Raw genomic sequence first — 19,358 nt, 5'->3', positions numbered from 1 at the left:
TATTGTATTAATAGTGAACTTCTTCAATGCTAATGTACTCTTAAAAATTCATTTTTTTTCTTTGGGATGCCAATACGTAAATAGCAGAAAAATATCTTGTAACTTGGAATTCAAAGGACTACGTATTGAATTCATCCCATGTGAGACAAGAATCAGTGGATTTACTTAGCTGCTATTTGAAGTACAGGTATTAAAATAAATTATATTGTGAAATTATTATGCTAGACTGCACACTGAGTTTGTCAGAGAACTTTCCCTTTGGTTTTTGATCCATTTATTCTTTGTAGCTCTGATGTATGCTGGCAACTGAATTTATAAATTGTCATTTCAGAGGTTAGTGGTTAACACATCTGTGTTTGAGTTAAGAACTTCGATTCATTCTCACAGGCTTTAAGATCTATTAAGATCTTCAGGATCTTAATATTTTATTGAACTGATCTGAAAACTCTTTAGCTGTGATGCGTGTTTTAATCCATCATCTACAGAAGTAATAATTCCCTAGTTTGGGGTGAGGATGCTTTGCCCTTTTCTCACAAGTGTGGTGGCTGGAGAAGATTGTTGTCAGCTCCAAAGAAGCTAGAAGAGCAAGAAACATTAACAGCCAGCTCACAGAGCAGCTTTCCATTCTGTTCATATGGCGTGTGCACCTTGGAAGGTAAATTTAAGACAGATTTTCCCGCTAAGTGCTCATAATTAAGAATATATACTGAAATAAAATGTTCTGAAGGCTGTTTGCCATCAGAGTCTGAGTGAGTGGGTACCCAGGTGGGGTGTGCACACACATTCCGGGCTTACCTGGACCAGCAATGTCTAACTGCAAGCTTTTGAGCTGGATTCACTCTATGGGACGTTTTTTGCACCCCGTGAACCATTTTAGGTGCCTCTTATTACTGCTGTGCATAACCAGATGCCTGATGCTGCCAGCCACCACTCTGCTTGCTCAGATCAGAAGGGCGATGTTTGTACAGCCCTGTTCTGCTGCTGTCTTCCTTTGTATTTGATGCTTCCTCCTCCTTTATGTCAATGATAAATATAGTTCTTTTTCATATGTGTCACTTCTCTAAATTTAAGGCATTTTATGGTTTGACTGTTTTTTACCATTTTAGACTTATTTTTCAGCTATAAAGCAGTACAGGAGCACTGTCAGTTCACATTGACCTTGTATTGACAATTGTCAGGAAAAAAGAGCATAGATAGGTCTTTGCTGCTTTTTGAGTTGGACATAGAAATGTTTTTTCGATAATAGTGTTTGCCTGTACTTTGTCTTCAGTGTCTTAATTAGATGAAAATTAGGACTTGACAGTTTGCTCAGTATCTTACTTAAAACAGCCAAACAGAATTGTGCTTTCTGTGCATTTACTGATTTCATGTATTTAAAGAAAATTATGTCTTGTGAATACTTCGTGTTTAAACACACCATGGTTTTGTGGCCATTCTTTTTGACCCGAACCATGTACAACACCCCCAGGATATGAATTTGCACAGAAATTTATTCTATGTATTTAGTAAGATAATTTTAAGAAGAAAGAAGCCATGTTAGGTGTAATAGATGTAATCAGGAGTTATGAACAAAAGAAAGAATTATATTAAGCAAGCGGGGGAAAAAAATATAAAATAATTCCCTTGCATTTATTTATATGAGCATATTCAAGTGCTGGAGTGGTGGGGATCAATCATTTGGTCTAGAGGAGAGTGTAGCGTTCTGTTCTTTATTCTTTGCGTGATCACAGGAGTACAGGAGGGTGATGTTTATTTCGGAGTGGTACCACACACCTGTTTCCTTAGAGCTTCTTGGGTACCCGGGGTTATTCACAAGTAGCGCAGTGCCTGTTTACCTTTATATTTTTTTCCTCATCTGCAGCCGAGAGTGAAAAATTTAGCCTCAAAGTTGGTGACTGACAGGAAAGCTTTTTTTTTATTTTTCATGCCTTCTAGAAGCCCTGACAGTTGCATTAGAACACAGGCATCCCTTGCTGAGGAGGATAAATGACTCATGGGTGGAGCACCTGCCCAGCCACAAACTAAAAATTCCATTCACGCTCTGATTCTGTTGTTTGTGCTGATCTCTCACAGCAAAGATATTTCAGTACCGATTGTTGAAAGAGGCTGTTCAGAATCTGTTTCAGAACGGATTGTTAGGCTGAATGTATAACGATTTCTCTAACCTCACCTTTCAAGAGGTTCATAGTTTTCAGAATATTTCTCTTAAGCTAAGGTTTTCAGAGTTACAGGCTGGCTCACAGTGCACATTTTGCAAATACTAAGCAAAAATAGTTTTGAGGGCTTTTTTGCATAGGAAAAATTCTTCCTTCTGTTACTAAAAGTATATATTGTGATTTTGTGCAGAGCTTTATCGCTAAACAGTTATGTTTGAAATACAGTGCAGAAATAGCCCCTGTTGAGGACAAATACCTTTGAGTATTCTGTAGAAAACTGGTTTTAATTTAACTAAACTTCAACCATATTTTGAAAACTAGTAATAATTTTTCTGTAAGTTCCTAAAGTCCACAGTTCATGAAAGCCTTATTCTGCACCACTGGAAGAGCTGGATAATTTAACAGGATGGTGAACAACTTGCTGAGTAAGTTAGGAATAATACCTAAATTTGGTAAAGGGCCAAGGGAGAGGTGTGCCGGGAGGCACCTCACATACTGCACAGTCTCCAAAGATTTCTGGAGTAACACTTCCTCTGGTTTATAAGAGCTGTGAGTGGTAGGAGCCCTGGCACTTTATGTTGAAATATAATCGCAGGTATGGACTTAACTCACCCTATCACTGCTTATCCTATGTAGCATCTCTCTGACTTCTTGAAGTGTTTTTCACTTTAGAAAGTTTCCTGGAAAGGAGTGTTTGTTTAGTGAAAGTTTAAAGTCGTGTCATCTCAACTGTGCCCTGTTTGCCCATCAGCCTGCAGAGCCCAGTCTTCAAACACATGGAAACGAGCTGCTTCTCCTCGGTCAGGAAGGGCCTCTCCTAAGCAGAAAGTTAGGACCATCGTTGCAACATCGAGAAAACTATCAGCGTTTCACTTCATTGTTTCGTTGTCAATATCTTGTAATTCAGTCAGACAAATTTTATAATTGTGTTTTAGCAGTGAGATTATATTTGTCTTGAACTGTAGATCTCAAGCCTGAAGTTTGCTGTGGGGTATGAAATTAGATAAAGCCTTCGTATGGGTGGAGTTCACTATAAGTTAACAGCATTTGCTGTGGTAAACCATTTTGTTCATCATCTCTTTTTGCTGAAGTGAGTCCTCGGTGTGGTTTGGGTGCACCACTTGGGTAACTGCTGAAACTGCTGTGGTTTCAGAATAGGACCTGTTTTGCTTTTTTCTGAACTTTTTTCCCCTGAAACTATTAGCAGAAAAATCAAATAAGTAAGGGTTACAATTGTTTGCCTGCACTTTCGTACTGCCATACCTCAAAAACGATGAGCAGTATCATGTAAAAACGTACCATTTTCCAGTGAATATAAGATTAATGCAATTGCAGTTACTATTAAGTGCATAGCTTGCAATATTACGATTTTACCTTCAGTTCAGTTGGTGGCTTTTTAATGTGGTTTAGGTATTTTTGCTTTTTTTATAGAAATACTGTATTTTCACATCCTTGACACACTAAATGTGGGAATACAAAAATCTTTGTGTACTTAAGTATGCACTTACTGCACTGGGAGATTCACACTTGGTGTAAGCCAGCAAGGATGTCAGAAAGGTAATTCTGATGGTGTTATTACTAATTTGTGGCCGATAAATGAGTAACTTTGGACGTCTAACTGAAAGAAATAAACTTCTACCAGACCTCAAAACCGTGTTTGCTGAGTGTGGCAGGATAAAACAAACTATAAGCAACGTACAAGGTACAGTGAAGGAGGACTCTATCGTGAGTGCCAGGATTGGCGTATTCAGCGTGGGCACTGCCCTTAAAATTGCTCTGCAAAAAATAAACCTGATTTTAGAAAGGTCACCCTCTTTCACCTTTTCTTCAAAATAACGAAATTAAATCCCTGTTCTATTCTTTAACATACAAAAACTGATGAAAATGGCACTTACAACATAAAAATCAAAATTTTCAATATTATTAGCACTAACTTTAATATTCATGGTGACATTTCCTCTGCAGTAAAGTGATTCTTTGTAATCTGCTGTGAAGATGAAGCACAAGAAACCCCGATGCTCTTTGTGTACGTTCCGAAACCACTAGGGGCTTCGTGTGAAAACATTAAACAGGCCACCTAGAAAAAAAAAACAGGTTTGCTGAGCAAATCCGTTGCAAACTCTGCGTTTGTATTAACAGTCGCCAATTCCACAAAGTGGTTTCGTCAACGGAAGATTTAACCTAAGAAAAGGGCAGCTTAAAATGGGTCAATTTTGCCTCTATCAATCAAAATTGGTTTGGGGCAATATAGGGTGAAGGGGCACCAGGGGGGATTTACTTGCTAGTAACTGGCAATAGAGGAAGGAGAAGAAGGTGTAGAGGGCTCTTGTTTTGCCTTGGCCTTAAATTAGAACTATAGATACTTTAATTCTCTTTGTAATTTAAAATAATTTAATTTGCTCTTTTATCTGGACAATTACATAGAAAATGCTGAGTTACTCATCTCTGACGCAGTTTGCTTAGTCCCCTAACGCTGCATAGCTGTGACTGAAGGCGAGATCTCCTGAAGGCCGTGGTGATGTGTGGGATGTAGGCGCCACACTCCGTTTCAGAGAACAAAACATGGCCTCCGTTGATAGGAAAAGCGGTTTGGAACTGGTGAAGGAGGGTCCATGCCTGTGGGGAGAGCAAATGCTGCTGGTATTTCCTGTATATTCTGTCGCTTCCTTCCACGAAGGACAAATCACTGGGCTGATGTGCCTGGCTTTAGAAGTCCCACACATGGTTGCCAATATGGGTGTCCGTCTCTCCTTGCCACATCTGTTAACCAGGATGGAGCACTTACTGTACCATGAAAAATAGCATTGGAGTGAACGTTAAGAGATCTCATTTATCCTCCAGCTTCACAGCAGCTAAACCAGTGTGAGTTCTAGAAACCATTTCTCAGACCTCCTGGACGTGGTGATTGATGTCTAGGGAACTCCCAAGTTCCCTAGGCAGTCTCGAGTATTCTTAACTGTTAAAAATGTTACGGATTGTCTGATGTAAATCTCTCTTGGTGGAATCTAAATCTGTTAGCCTTTTTCTTGGTGGAAGATGTGCCTGCAGGGCTGTGATCACGTTCCCTTTGAATACTCTTTAAGAGTGAACAAACCCAGTTACATCTCCTACTGCATGTGTCGTGTTTTCTACGTCTTGCTGTCTACGTGTTCAGCTCTGGGATTTCCTGCTCCCCATTTTCCTTGAAGCACGGTGCCTGCAAGTGGTCCCCGTGTTTTGTCTGAAACCCGAGCCTGGCATTCTTGCTGCTGCTTATTTACTTAGTGCAAGTTTGCTGATCTTCGCTTTTCTTAGACAAAGGAGGATTTCCACAGCTTTGAGCAAATATCATAAAGTTCATGGGCAACTACTGAAGCACCTTCTTAAAAGCTACCAGGTTATGTCTCAGATATGCCAAGAACGTGCTCTGAAATTTGGGGTTTCAGCACCATTTCTCTCTGCTTTCCCAGTATGTGTATCCTGATATGAATAAATTATAAGATTCCTATATTAAATTACAGTTTGAAGAACTGGACGTTTCAAAAAAGATAGCTTTATTAATGCAAATAATGTATGTAATTCACGTTCTTATGCAGGAAGTTCTAAATTTTTTGTTTCTTTTAAAAATGTTTCTAGATTTTCCCTTATTGTTTGTCAGTTACACATTATAATCAGGATTGTTCATCCAAGGAGTTATTTTCCCTGGAGGTTAGATTGTGTACCTGTCAGGAGCAATTTATTTTTTTTTTTTTTTTAAGAGAAAAAGAAATTACGTTTATCTGTTTAGTTATTTGACTTAACAAAATAGTACTTTTTGCAAGGGGAATTAAAAATTGAGGTGCCAATTGCAACAAATAAAACATACAGCCATTATTTATGAGCGTACGCAATAGTTCCTGTGATTTCATTTGTTGTTGGGGTGGATTATAGGCAGCAGCAGTCACCTACAAGAGGCGGGTTGCACGGCAAGCACCCGGAACAAGGCGATCTCTTAATGGCTCTCTTCCCTTGTACACGCGATGGTAGAAGGACAAACAAGTCCCGCAAAACCACCCAGAATGCATGCATTCTGTAGAGTCACAGATAAGGGGCTGCTTAACTCTATTTAACATGCTTAATTATTTATCTTTAGCAATATGCGTTTTTAATTATTTTGTCTTTTATATGATTCCAAACTTAAACTTGAAATATCTCTAATCCTGGAAAATGAGGTAAAGTTGTGCTGGTCAAATTCTTCTGATCTAATGCCTTTATGTTGGGTTTTAGCATGTAAAATCTTGGTGGTATTAATATCGCGGTATGTATAAGTAAGATGATAAATCCATTTAAATAAAACAACTGTTTGAGATTATTTGCATTGAGAAATGAGTACAATTACAGTACAATTTTAAGCCACCCCAGGAGGAATGGATGATGCTAAAGTGTATCAGCACAGTTTCCTGTGTAAGGGGGTTGCATTGTCCATGGTAAGTAACTTCTCTTTTTCTCCTTTTGTGTTTGTTTTTTTTTTTTTTTTTTTTTTTTTCCTAAACTTTCCAGGTAAAAGTACTCCTGTAAGCCACCTGGGGTCTTCAGATTTTCCCAAGCCCCATGATCCATTCCAGCCGTTTGGGGCTGACAGCAGTGACCCGTTTCAAAGTAAAAAGGGGTTTGGGGACCCATTTAGTGGAAAAGATCCATTTGCTCCCTCCTCTTCAAGTAAAACTTCTAAAGACTCTTCCTTGGGGTTTGCAGACTTCAGCTCTGTAAGTTAAGTTCATTGTCTCTGAGCAAACCACTTTCTGCTCTGCTTGCAGCAATCTGTTGGGGTTTTGGTTTAACTGCAGACCTACTCTTCACTGGCTTCTGTCTCCTAGTACCTTCATGCTGTCCTCATTGTTTTTGTATTAATATTTCTGTAATAAAAAGGCATTATTTCAATAAAAAAGAAGTTTCATACTAAATTTTAAAGGGTTTACTTGCATTTAAATTCTTTTAGTACAGTGTGCCTTTACTCACAAATTCTCTGTAGCCGAATCTGTGTATTGTTTTTGTTGCATGGAGGCTATTTTGTAAACTGATTTTTGGGAGCCAACGATGTAAAGATTCCAAAACAATTGTTGAAAACATTTCTATAGCAATTTCACCATATCCTGACAAGCAAGTCCTTAAAGGGAAAGATTCCATAAAGTATTTGTAATTGTTTGTGAAAAAAGTGCTGACAATCCTGTCACAATGTTTGCTGTATACAATGGAATGTGGTCGTAAAGATACTTACACGAGGCAGAGGTTGAAAATTTAGCTGTTGAATTTTGTTTCAGTTACTGACATTGTAGAAAAGCCCTTGTTAGACAAAGAAAACAAAAGTGTCTTGTAGAACCAATATAGAAACATCCATCCTGCACTCCAAAAGACAGTATCAGAAGGTTTGAAAGCAAAGCCAAGTACCCCTTCAGTATAAAATATCAGGGTTTCTAAAAGCCCGGCTTTGTTTTTAGTGCTGGCAGGTACGTTACTGAGTTGGAAATCGTTGTAAATGTAGTAGTAGTGTGGTTCTTGCTGCTTCCATGAGTAGATAGAAATCTGTTCCATCCACCGCCCCAGGCTTCTTCCTCCTTTCATGTGTTTTTGTTCTGTCACGTTGCCATGCAGTAAAATTGCCAACTTAATCTGCTACTTAACTCTGGTGGACACAGTTCAGTGTTCAGCAAAGGGAGAACTTTAAGCCAAATCTTTCAGGTTGCTTATTTTTACTGGTTTTTTTCCCCTAGTTAATAGTAAATGTGTATCACTTTCCTATTTGATATTGTTAGTTGAGGTCATCTGTGCATACTCGTAGCTGGCCTCAGTGCTTTAATTTATCTATGATCCTGAAGACGTCAAAGTTTGAGATCTGATGTATGCTTTACCACAGTTAGTACTAGCCTGTTGAATTTGCACAGTTAAATTCTGTGATTGTATACAAAATGGTGACATTCTTAATAAAAATAAGACGCAAAACTTGCTTTATCTGAAATTTCTTGAACATCTAATTTCTTCCATGAATGAAAGACAAGTAACGGAGCGGACTGAGTGGTACCCAGCTATTGTCGTCTTGCTTTACAGACTGCATTTCTTAAAAGTGTGGCTTACACTGAGTGGTTGTACCAGGTGATTAACCAAAATCTCTGCTGCCCATCCCAGTGGGTGCTCTAGTGGGCAATTTGCCGTGCCTTCAGGTTTTCAGGAGATGAGATTAACTTTAGAAGATAAGGATAAAGTAAGAAAAACTGTATCTTGAGCAGTAGCCAATTCTGATTGCTGCTAGGTGGCACTTCATCCAATGAAATTAATTTTTAATTGGTTTCATGAATTACTTTCTATTGCTGTAAGGGAAAAAAAAGCGTTAACTGGATTTGACTGAAAAGAAAAGAGACTTCATCCCTCTTCTTTTCAATATTTATATTTTGCGTGCCTGTACCACAATTGTATTGCTACACATGATAATTCCTAACCCTTCTGGATGAAGTCCTAAGGGTACAAGTTACCTCGTAATCAGCAAGAATATTGCGCTTGTCTTTGCCTAATGTCTGGAAAACTCTGCTCATAATGGAAATGAAAAGCAATTTTGCTTCCGGAAGGTTTTCTGACACGTAGTTTGAGTCCGTGGAATCTCAGAACAGAATCGTAGAATCATTTACGTTTGAATAATTGAATAACCTGATTTTTTGATTGGAATTCTTTGCTGTTGCAAAGAAGTAACATGAGAACCTTCACTGGGTTTTAGTAGCACTCTAGAAAATTTGGCTTTTTTTTTTGGAGAGACTGGCAAATTCATGCACCCAGAGTTTTAAGTATATTCTCATTGTGTTCTTAGCTTTTCCACTGGCATTAAATGTAACTCTTTGGACCAAAACAAAGTCTTTTGGTAGCTCAGGTTTCAGGTATTTCGAGGTTCCAGCTTCAGTTTACGGAACAACAAGGAAAGCAATCTTTCTGCCAACAGAAAGCATTTAAATTTCCAAGAAATAGAGCACTTAGAACTAAACTAAAATTATTCTCTTAATATAAGCTGGTAATTCAATAAATGCAAGTCAGTGTAGCTTTTTGTGTATTTGATAAGTTTGGCTGCTGGCTGCTGTTTTCCTCATTTATGCCTTGGGTCTAACTGTACTTCTGAAAAAGAAAAAAAAAAAAGTGGTTTTTCAAGAATTGACAGATATGTGATACATATTTATAGATGTCTTGAAACCCGGACATATGCAAAGAAGCTGTTATTGTGTTAAATGACTTGTAATTCAGTTACATTACCTTCTTATAGACAGTCTGCAAGAGCCAGTGGCATTAATGAACTGCTATTTCTCTGTCTCCTGTGCTCCTGAAAATTTTCCTTTATGCTAACCATTGGTAATGAGGCGCATCCAGATCTGTTTCCAATGAATCACTTGCCTACTTTTTACTTTGTTTTTTAACCAGCACTTCTAACCACAAAAATATAACTTGTGTTCCATAAACAAGTCGTAATTGGGACTCTCATAAGCTTTGGAAGACTTATCCTAAGATGTAAGCTATATAAGTTAAAACTGTTCTCTCGACATTAAAAAAAAAAAAAAAAAAGAAAAACCCACCCCACAGGGTTTGACCAAAGCTTGTTGTATTTCTGAAAATAGTAACTGTTATTCTCCATCCCGCCTATATGATCTTTTTGAATTCTTGGAATCAGTGGAGAAGTCCTACTTCCCTTTGAGTCGGTCCTTATTGTATCTTGAAAAAAAACATCTATTTGAAGTCTTAGTGAGCTTTTAAATCTTACCTGTCAGATGATATTTAATTGAGTAATGATAGTGAGTTTTCTTCATTATAAAAGTAAAACATCAGAAAATGTGTGGCACTGTCGTTGTATTTAATAATATCAAATGCAAAGATCCTCATCTAAAGTTTGATAGCAATGACAGCAGAGGTATTGTTTGAAGAACAGTAATTATAAAATAGTCCCTTTTTTTTTTTTTGCATCAAATTATCTGAAAAATCATATTGAGCAAAATAAAATGAGGAATTGTGAATATCCAGAAGTACATGGATAAGGCGTAATTTAACTAAATTATGAGTAAATGAGAATTGGACTTGGGTTGAAAGAATTCAAATAGATGCATTTATTTAAAAAATCTGAATTCTAGATACAGTGCAGGTGGTGAAGGCAGGGTGGGGGCCATCAGGTAGTGAGTGTAGGGGCAGCAGGGCGCGGGGCTGGCACGTGCACTTGGATTTCCTGCTGGGTTCAGTCTTTGAAGCTTCCCTGGGAAGGCGCAGCCGGAGCAGCTGGGGCAAGGGCGGGTTTCGCTGTGTTCAGCCGTGCCGCGTTGGGGACCACACGGCAATTTTTGCAGTATACGTTCAGCTGAAATTGAAACTATAAATTCCATGTAGTTTTCTCTTAAAAAACAAACAAACAAAAAAAAACCCAAACCAAAAACCAAATAATATGTTTTCCTGAACGTTCAAAAAAAGACAGCACAAAGCAAATTTTAGAAGTGGGATATAATGCAAACATTTGCATGCAGCTGCGTGAGCGCTTCTGTTAACATCGTCCTCTGCAGCGAATTCTAAAATTAAACAGTAACAGATTATATTTTAAGTTGTTATGATTTCAAGAAAATATTTTAATATTTTGTGCAAAAAGTTAAAACAAGCAAACTTTTGCATACTTCAGTGTAGATACTGGAATATACTTTTGGAATAGTTTTGCTGCAGTGAACTTAAATGTGTTTTGAGAAGCTCAGACGGGCTTAGAAGCTGCATGTTGTGACGTGTTACATTTCCTTACTGTTTTCTGCTGGAGTAAATTGGATTCTCTTACATTATTTCTTACTGGAAAAAACTCTGCATGTATTTTATAAACAGTAACAGAAGCACTTTTTGTAACGTTTGATTTGGTGACGAAACTTCCCACAAATCAGCAGTTTCCACAGTCACTATTAAAACCCCTCAGCCTTAGCAGGAAATCGTACAATAAAACTCTCTGCAATGGAGTTGCACAAGAGTAAATAACTCCTGGTTTTACCCACTATTTACTATTCTTAAAAACGGCTGTAGGTTGCTGTGCTCCCAAACCACTAACTTGCTTTTCTTGTGCGTGTGGAGTTTTTGTTTGGCTCCCGTCCCCTGGCCCTTTCATACACAACTGAGACATGGATGCAGGGACCTGCAGCCCAGATGGGGTAGTTTCCTGGTGGGAGGAGGAAGAAATTAAGGAAATAAAGTAAAGGATGGAGTGAGGAAATCAGTGAGTGAAGTTCTGTCTTAATCCAGAACTACCCTGAAACAGCTTGGTATACTCGATTCATATATTTAATAAGTTTGATTCATTGTATTTTTCGCCTAATTTCTTCTAGCTTTTTGGTAAATTTATTAATTTATTTTCCGTTTTCATTTTTTAGTTTGGAAATGAAGAGCAGCAGCTGGCGTGGGCAAAGCGTGAGAGCGAAAAAGCAGAGCAAGAAAGACTAGCTCGATTGCGGAGACAAGAGCAAGAAGACCTTGAGCTGGCTATTGCGCTCAGTAAGGCCGATATGCCAAACTCTTAAATAGAGGTTCTTTGGCTCCACCCTGTCCAAGTGAAACCTTTAACCATGGCTTTTATAAAAAATACTAAATTCTTGGTTTATGTTGTGAATACTTTAGTCACCTTCAACTCTAAACAAGACTGGTTACGTCAAACTGGGCACTCTGTGGCTTTTCAAGTGCATAATAAGCAGGAAACACTGTATAAGCTGTATTATATGTTCTAGATAAAATTTACTGCTTGAAAGAAGTTTAACGTATGATCCTAAGATACTGAAAGCAAAGTTTCTTTATCTAGAAGACAACGTTGCATATAGTAAACTGCAACTTGTGAATCTGGCTTTTTATTACCTGAATTCCATTGATTTTTTGAGGCTGCGGTATGAATTTCAAAGAAAATGTCATAAAAAGATAGTATTTATAGAATTAGCTTTCACTCGTTACATTTATTTAATGATTCATGGTAGGCTAATCAGTATGTCATCTGTGTTGAAGTCTTCAGCATAAATTCATTATTAGATGGTCCCTTTCTATCCAGCAGATGAGGCTTTTACAAAAGAATCTGGCAGTTTGTATATGATGAACACAAACATAGTGAACTGTGTCAAATATTACAAATTTGAAGCCTCGATGAATGAGTAGTTCTAATTTCAACATTTGTTTGCATTGAGTTTTAATAATTTAATGGGATGTTGTAAAAGAAGGAGTTAATTCAGTTGTAGTAGATTGGACAAATAATTTGGCAATTAAATCATTAGGTAAAATCTTGCTTTATCTCATGAACGAATACAATTGCAGGATTGTGATACAGGTTTGAGTGCTGCTTTCGTGTAAAATCAAGCAATGGAAAACTTCAGAGCTTGAGCAGCGTTCAGCCCCACGGCTCCTCTTACCCTCTTTTGCTTCAGCCACCAGAACACAGACCCTGTCGTTTCTCCTGCCCAGTTGACTGTGGGAGACAGTCTTGACCGCTGTTTCTTTAATTCCACCTACCTTATTTTAATGAGGCTACAGATCAAACGTAATTCAGCTGAAATAAGGCCAAGCAGAAACAGATTTTATTTGCCAAAGTTACAGAAGTACTGATAGGCGGGATTGGCCGTAAAACACGGCGGGCAGTAGTAAGTCCAGGCAGGAACAGATTTTATATCCGTCTGTAGAACTCAATGCTTCCACCTGGTCAGGATAACACGGAATGTGCTTTACGGGTCATGTATAAAATAGGCCCTTAGGATGAGTCTGTGAATTATTTACGTGCTAAAAACGCCTTTTCTGATTACAGGAATTCCAGACCTTCAGTTGACTTTGCCTTGGACTTTTACGTCTAAATAGAATAAGCATCTAGCACAAAATTTTTAAAATGTCCTTAATGTAGATCTGCTTTCCTATCCTTGGTTCTCTAGGAATTCAAAGTTTAACAGCATTTTTACTGATGCAGCCCTTATCTTATAATTATATTTTCTCTATTTGTTTTGAAAATGTGGTATTCCTTCATCATCTTTAATGCATTTATATTTTTTACGTTCTTGCTTCCTTTTATTTTTCATGATACAAAGATAGTGCCTGTTCACTGATTGAAAACAGTCTTTCCCCGTTCTGTTGTAATTGCCTTATTCTGGATGCTTTCCTTACACGGAGGTGAGAATCAGATTGGATCGTTTTAATCTTCTTAGTAGTTTTCAGCTCTGGAAGGCAGCTAAGGTGCGGCATTGGTTGTCTCAGGCTTTTGTGAGTAGGTGTGTGGGCGAGTGCCCGCGAGTGTCTGTGTGCACACGTCCAGCTCCACGTGCAGCAATACGTACGACGAAAAGCCCCGTATCTCAAAATGCAATTTTAGGAGTCACAGCTTGCTGTTCGCTGTGTGTCTCCTGTGCTAATGGTACTACAAGTAGTGTCAATCTTGAATTACCCTCAGAAGGGGAGACGATGCATTCTACTATCAAAAACAACCACGTAATGATCTTTAATACTCTTTTAATGACCCCTTTGGAATGCAGTAGAAGGTATTTCTAATTTTACAGAACTGATTTGAAATCCCTTCCCCTTGTGGTCATTTTTCTCTAAAATACGTTCGATTATATGATCAAACATACCACAGTGTCAGCAAATTCTCTTTTCTGTTGGGGTACAGGACTTGAAAGTCTCTGAGAGCAAACCTGGGTCTGTCTGTAGCTAACGTGAGATAAAACTTGCTCTGAAAGAGCAATTTTCAAAATTGAGTGGCTGCAGGATTCTTGGTGAAGTTAATCAAATTGTATTCACATGTAAGCTTCTCCTTTTCATTTTCATTTGGGCCTGAGTCTTTGTGGTGTCTTTTCTGCTACAATAAGCCCCCGTTCATATGTAGTGCTGTTTTAGAAAGGAAAACCACTTTTGGATGAGTGCTTGGGTGATGTCACTCCAGTGGGACAGGGTGGATGAGCTAAATTGCCTGATTCCTTTGCTGAGTTACGTACCGTAACAAGGCTTTCTGCTGCTTTGGCAGGGCTCTAAAATACTGGAGTTCATAACGCTTCTAAGGCAACGAGTCGGAGTTCTCAAGATGTTCAGCAGGAAGCCAGAAATGTGAATTAATCTAGCATTCCATGTAGTAGTAGAACTAATTGCTCATTTTCCTGTTTCCTTATTGACTCGTTCTTCATGTTTGCTTGGGCACTAACAGATGATCAAGCAAATGAACAAGGACAGAACACGTTCTCTATGCACAGTGTATTAGATTTAGTAACTTTAGGTTTACTGAGACTCTTGATGCAAAATTTTAGACTGCAGTGGAAGAAAACTTTTGCTGGGATTTCTCCCCATTGCGTTTAATACAGTTTTCCGTACAAAAAGGAAGATGACCCACATTCTTCCCTTAGGCTTGTAACTCTGCAATACCTGCACTTGTTCTTCTAAAACAAAACTTTTTTTTTTTTGCAAGACGTTGATCATCTTCTTCCTCCAGAACAGTGAAATTTAAAGCACAAATAGGCCTATTGCTATTTGGGCAGAGAAAATATGTACAATGCAAGACATATAAAATGTGAGTATACACAATGCATATAGAGTGTACATTATGAGATCCATGTTATTTGTGTCTACGTGTGTGTATATATATATATATAGTGTATTGTATAATGTAATAATAGTGTGTGTATATACTATATATGTCCACATACTATGTCTAGTATATAGTTACTTGTGCTGTACATAAAATGTGTATATACAATGAATATGTAGAATATGCATATATATTCTATATATTAAAGCTTGTGTGTATGTATGTATTCGCTAAACAGAGATGGATCCAGAAATGGAATTTTTACAGAAATGCAGATTAGATCATGGCTCTTAGAATTTCAAAGTTCTGGTGAAAGAAAAAGAAAAAAAAGAGAAATGACTTCTTTAATAAATTTGTTTCAAGTTTACTTTCATTGGCATGAAAAACTGTGTTCGGTAGCTGTGCCGAGTGCGAGAGAGAAACCTGGCAGAAAGTAGGTACCGTCTGCACTGGATGTGATCTCACATTCTTCTGAGTTCATAAAGTCTCTTTTGAACCGTGGGCTCGACTGCTGATCTCCTCGCACGTGATGGTCCTGTCATCTTTTCTTTTTTCTTTAGGCTGAGGCAATGAATTTTCTCCTGCATTTGCTTGTAGTTTCACTTCTCTTTCTTTTTTTCCCTTTTTTTAAAAATCATTTTTAAGGAGCTGTTCCCGTGCACACATACACCCCAAACAGTCGCACGCTAAGGTGGAAAACATGTTTTTCTTGCTTCATTCCAGTTATATGGGTTGCACATAATTGTCATCTGGATTTCAGCTCTGGTTTTCCTCCATTTCCACCTAAGCTTTTGCTTCAGGAGGAATGACTATCCATTGCATTCTTGGCTCGGAGGAAAGAATGGAGGTGATCTTGCTTTCTACTCGGGTAAATTATTAGACTCTGTGGTGCGTTGAGCAATCACAAAGAGTTTAGGAGGCTTTTATAGTGGCCCATGTGTGTTTTATACACAGTGTCGTCACTGCTGGAATGACTCATGGAAAACCGTGAATTGCTCACGGCACCGAGGCACAAAACCGAGGCACAACAGTTAAAACAGGAAAGACGGACAATTGCTCACGTTGAATCTCCGCATGCAGACGTTGCATGTAGGACACAGGTATTGAATTACCCACATCATCCTTTATAGAGTGCGTTCACGTTGGCCTCGAGTGGTTTCCCTAAGTTATATCCACATAGTCTTGCTGTAAAACATACCAGTCATTCTGCAATAAAAACAGATGCTCGTAAAAGTAGTACTTCTACGATAATGCTGTATGAAATATTTTTATATTGGCAAATTTTTCCTTATGAAATCCCCGCCCTGTGAGGATCATCAGTCTTTAATGTATTTTTTTTTCATGTAATGTGCTCTCAAAGTGTAGGAAATTCCAAGCTGTGTCTGACTGTGTAACCTTTTTTCTTTTTCTTTTTTGTTTTTAATTCCTGTCTGTGAGATCTGTTGTCAGAAATTTTGTAGAAATTATTTTGTCATCTTCTGCTCAAAGATAATGCACTTTTCTTGGATTCTTCTTATAATCCTTTTGGGGTTACTATTTCTTCTTTAGTGTTTCTCCATTGAGAAGAGTATTTATTCTGTAGAACCGAGGCCCAAGGAATTTTGGTCCAAGTAGAATCGTTGCTTTCCTTGTGTAAGAGTTTGATTTCTCCCTTCTTCTGCATTTTATTCCTCCCTCTCGGGAGCTTCTTTCTGTTTAATCCTCGTTTAGAGCTGGCACTCTGTTAAAGTGAATTGATCTGTGCTAATGACGCTCTGTGTCAAATCTCTTCCTGCACCGGCAGAACAGCCGGGTTTTTGTTGTGTGTCAGCCACTGCACCTCTCCATAGACTTCACAACAAACATCTTTTCTTAGAAAGGAATTTTGCTTGGAGTATGGTGGAATCATAGAAGATTTATTTTTAGAGTAAATATGTTAACTATTATTCGTTGACACACCTGTTTTATCAGTTGATATACTGCTCTTTTACTTGAAAGTTTTATAAATAAAGGCTAATTTGTTATAAAATGGAATTCTCATTTTTCCAACTTCCCCTTGAAGTTTAACCTTAAAAGGAAAACTCCTAGTGACTATGGTTCCTTCTGCTCTTAGAGTTACAGAGTGCTCTTCTGGGGTCCCTTTTCGTATGACGGTCTTTAGTCTGACCTAAAAAAGGTGGAAAAACAAAGTGGAAACTGCAGTGTTGACCTAAATTTGACTAATCTCCAAATATGTACATTATTGTAGTTATATTTATCTTTCAAATATCATAACAAATTGAAAGGTATTTTAATTTTAACCCATCTCATGTGTTTATTGTTTAATATAATAAGAGAAATGTTATTGTTTAATATAATAAATGAAAAGTTACTTTTTGGAGCTCTGAGACTTCGGCAATCTTTCTTTACTTTTTTTTTGTCTGTGACTTCACAAGTTTTTGTGTCAAATTTGTGACTCTTGCTTAGAACAATCACCTAACGCTGCGTTGGGATCTTTTTTCCTTTTGGCTGGTGCCCTCCGCGCACTCTTTTTCCCTCTTTCCTTCCCCTTCTTCCTCGTCCCGGCCACGTTTGGTCTGTACAGACCAGTCAGAAAATCCAGCGCCGCACCCTTTCCAAAACCCTTTGTGTGCCGCAACGCTAAACATCCCGGCAGTTTATACCGGGAGGGGCTGGAGCTCACCAGAGACAAACCCTTTCTGCTTGCTGGAAAAACACACCTCACCATCGTGCTATTCCGCATTATTCACTTTGACTCATTATTCTCCCATCTCTCTTTTATTTACTCTGCTTCTGCACACGTTGGCAGGGATAACCACAGCTCGCCAAGGCAGGTTTCTCTTGGAATTGCTCCCCAGCAGTATTTTTAGTACGCTGGCATTTGGAAGCCAGGATTTGACTGCTGTCTGTCGGAGTCGGGCACAGCTTCCTCCCCCACTTCTCTCATCGCACGATGCTCCTCTTCGCCTACGGAAACGTGAAGAACACGAAGGCTCCGTGGTTTGCTCCCATTCAAGTTTCTGGAGTCTGACAATGTACCTTTCCCAAATATCTGCCCCATCTCCCTTGTCCGTGCCCAATCCCAAAGGATTCCTTGTACCAGGCGTCGCGTAGAGGCCCTTCATTGGGAAGGGAAGAAGAGCGTAGGCATCCTGCTCGCAAAGAAGCATTTCCAAGTGGGAACTCAAACGTGAAGGAACCCCAAGCTACGAGCCCAGCTGCAAAACCTCAAAAGCAAACGTAGCCTTTGTTGACTGTACCTAACTGTGACCCAAGACCAGCCTGTGTTGTGAAACTCTCGCAGCCCTTCCTGCCGTCCCTGCCACTCAAATTGCCATCATATTTTTCCTGGGGAGGTGCTGGCGGGAGAAAATTGCTGAATCTCCTGTCTGCTCGCCATGACTATGGCTTTAGTCACTCTGAACGTCTTTTACCTCCTGTCTGGTTAGCATTTTTTTTTAATGACCGCAATTAACACTTTTTATTGGTGCTGATACGGCATTTTTCACAAAAGTTATGGCCTTCGCTATTGATGAATTCTCATCAGCTGCGAACGCAGTATATTTCTGCTGTTCAGCTTCCCGTAAGTGGTGTCCTCAGTCTCAGCTTTTCCGCAGGGAACTGTACAGAGGAACAAGCCCTGTGCTCTCCCTGCCCGTCCCTCGCACCCGCAGGAAGGGCACCCGGACATCTGTATCCCTCGGTTTCCAAGTGCTTGCCATAGAAAATCATCAATATATCAAAACCCACTTACGCTGTCATCATGCACGGGCTGTAAAAAAAAAAACGTGGTGGTTGGGATTTGGGGATTTGTGTGTGTGTGTGTGAGTTTTGTTTTGTGTTTAAGCCTCAGGCTCAGTAGCTTCTCGCCTAATACATTAGATGTCACAGGGGATGTCCAGTGTGATATTCCAGATGTTTCCTGATGACACGACGATAGGTCAGAACTCCAGGAATGCTCTCGGCTGTGAGAAGTGCAAGAAACCAAAGTAAGCAATTTAAAGGGATACCATGTCTAATTATGAACCTGCAATAGGTAAGTTCGCCTGCAATTTCTGTGTCGCTGAATTTATGCCTGCTACAAAGGGCAAAATACTTTTGATTTGCTAAAAGGAATCATAATTGAAGCAGGTAAATAAGCAGGTAACTAATGCTAACTGTGGGTACAGAGTAAATGAAAACTTTGTTGCTCCTGCTCGTCCTGTGCTTGGAAAGGTGGTTTTTGTGAAGTTAATACATTGTCATTATATAAAGCAGTGCATATGACTCATTTTTTGTGTCTACGTAAAATACTATAAGATCAAATGATTGTGGCTGAAAAGTCAGACCTCAAAAGATTAAATCAGCCATGTTTTCTGCCTAACAAGTTTAGGATAAATCCTTGCCTCCTCTGTGCGTTTCAAGTTTAAAGACTGTTTTGTGGCGGAGGCTGTTCCCAGTCCCAGCCGAAGTGATGGGGAGTCGGTTTTTAGGGATCACATAGTGTGGAGCTCTAAGGAGTCCCTGGGAATCGATAAGTGGAGCCAGTTGCCTCCAGGGCCCGTGAGTTGTGTATGGCGGCGTGCTTTAGGTTAGGGGCGTTTGGCTTGTAAATCTTTCCCTTCTCCTCCCAGTCTGTGGGAAGCACCTTTCCGATGGCGCTGGGACGGAGCCGGGGTCGCGGCGGGGGGGTCCCGCAGCCCCCT

General features: G+C 39.1%; 1 protein-coding gene across 10 annotated transcripts in view; it reads left to right on the top strand.

The window, feature by feature from the left end:
• Nucleotides 1-15,067, top strand: part of EPS15L1 (epidermal growth factor receptor pathway substrate 15 like 1) — a 43,822-nt gene extending 28,755 nt beyond the window's left edge. For 9 of the 10 annotated variants that reach the window (XM_054182275.1, XM_054182274.1, XM_054182273.1 and 6 more), the window contains 2 exons: nucleotides 6,675-6,880; nucleotides 11,531-15,067. In XM_054182275.1, coding sequence (XP_054038250.1) covers nucleotides 6,675-6,880; nucleotides 11,531-11,677 — 353 coding nt within the window. In that variant the 3' untranslated portion in view covers nucleotides 11,678-15,067. The remainder of the gene's footprint in view (nucleotides 1-6,674; nucleotides 6,881-11,530) is intronic. The other variant, XM_054182277.1, reaches the window with a different exon arrangement.
• Nucleotides 15,068-19,358: the final 4,291 nt, after the last annotated feature.

Source organism: Rissa tridactyla, chromosome 22 (assembly GCF_028500815.1).
Source record: "Rissa tridactyla isolate bRisTri1 chromosome 22, bRisTri1.patW.cur.20221130, whole genome shotgun sequence".
NCBI lineage: Eukaryota > Metazoa > Chordata > Aves > Charadriiformes > Laridae > Rissa > Rissa tridactyla.
Note: the sequence above shows the minus strand (reverse complement) of the source record. Positions and strands in the feature narration are given on the sequence as shown.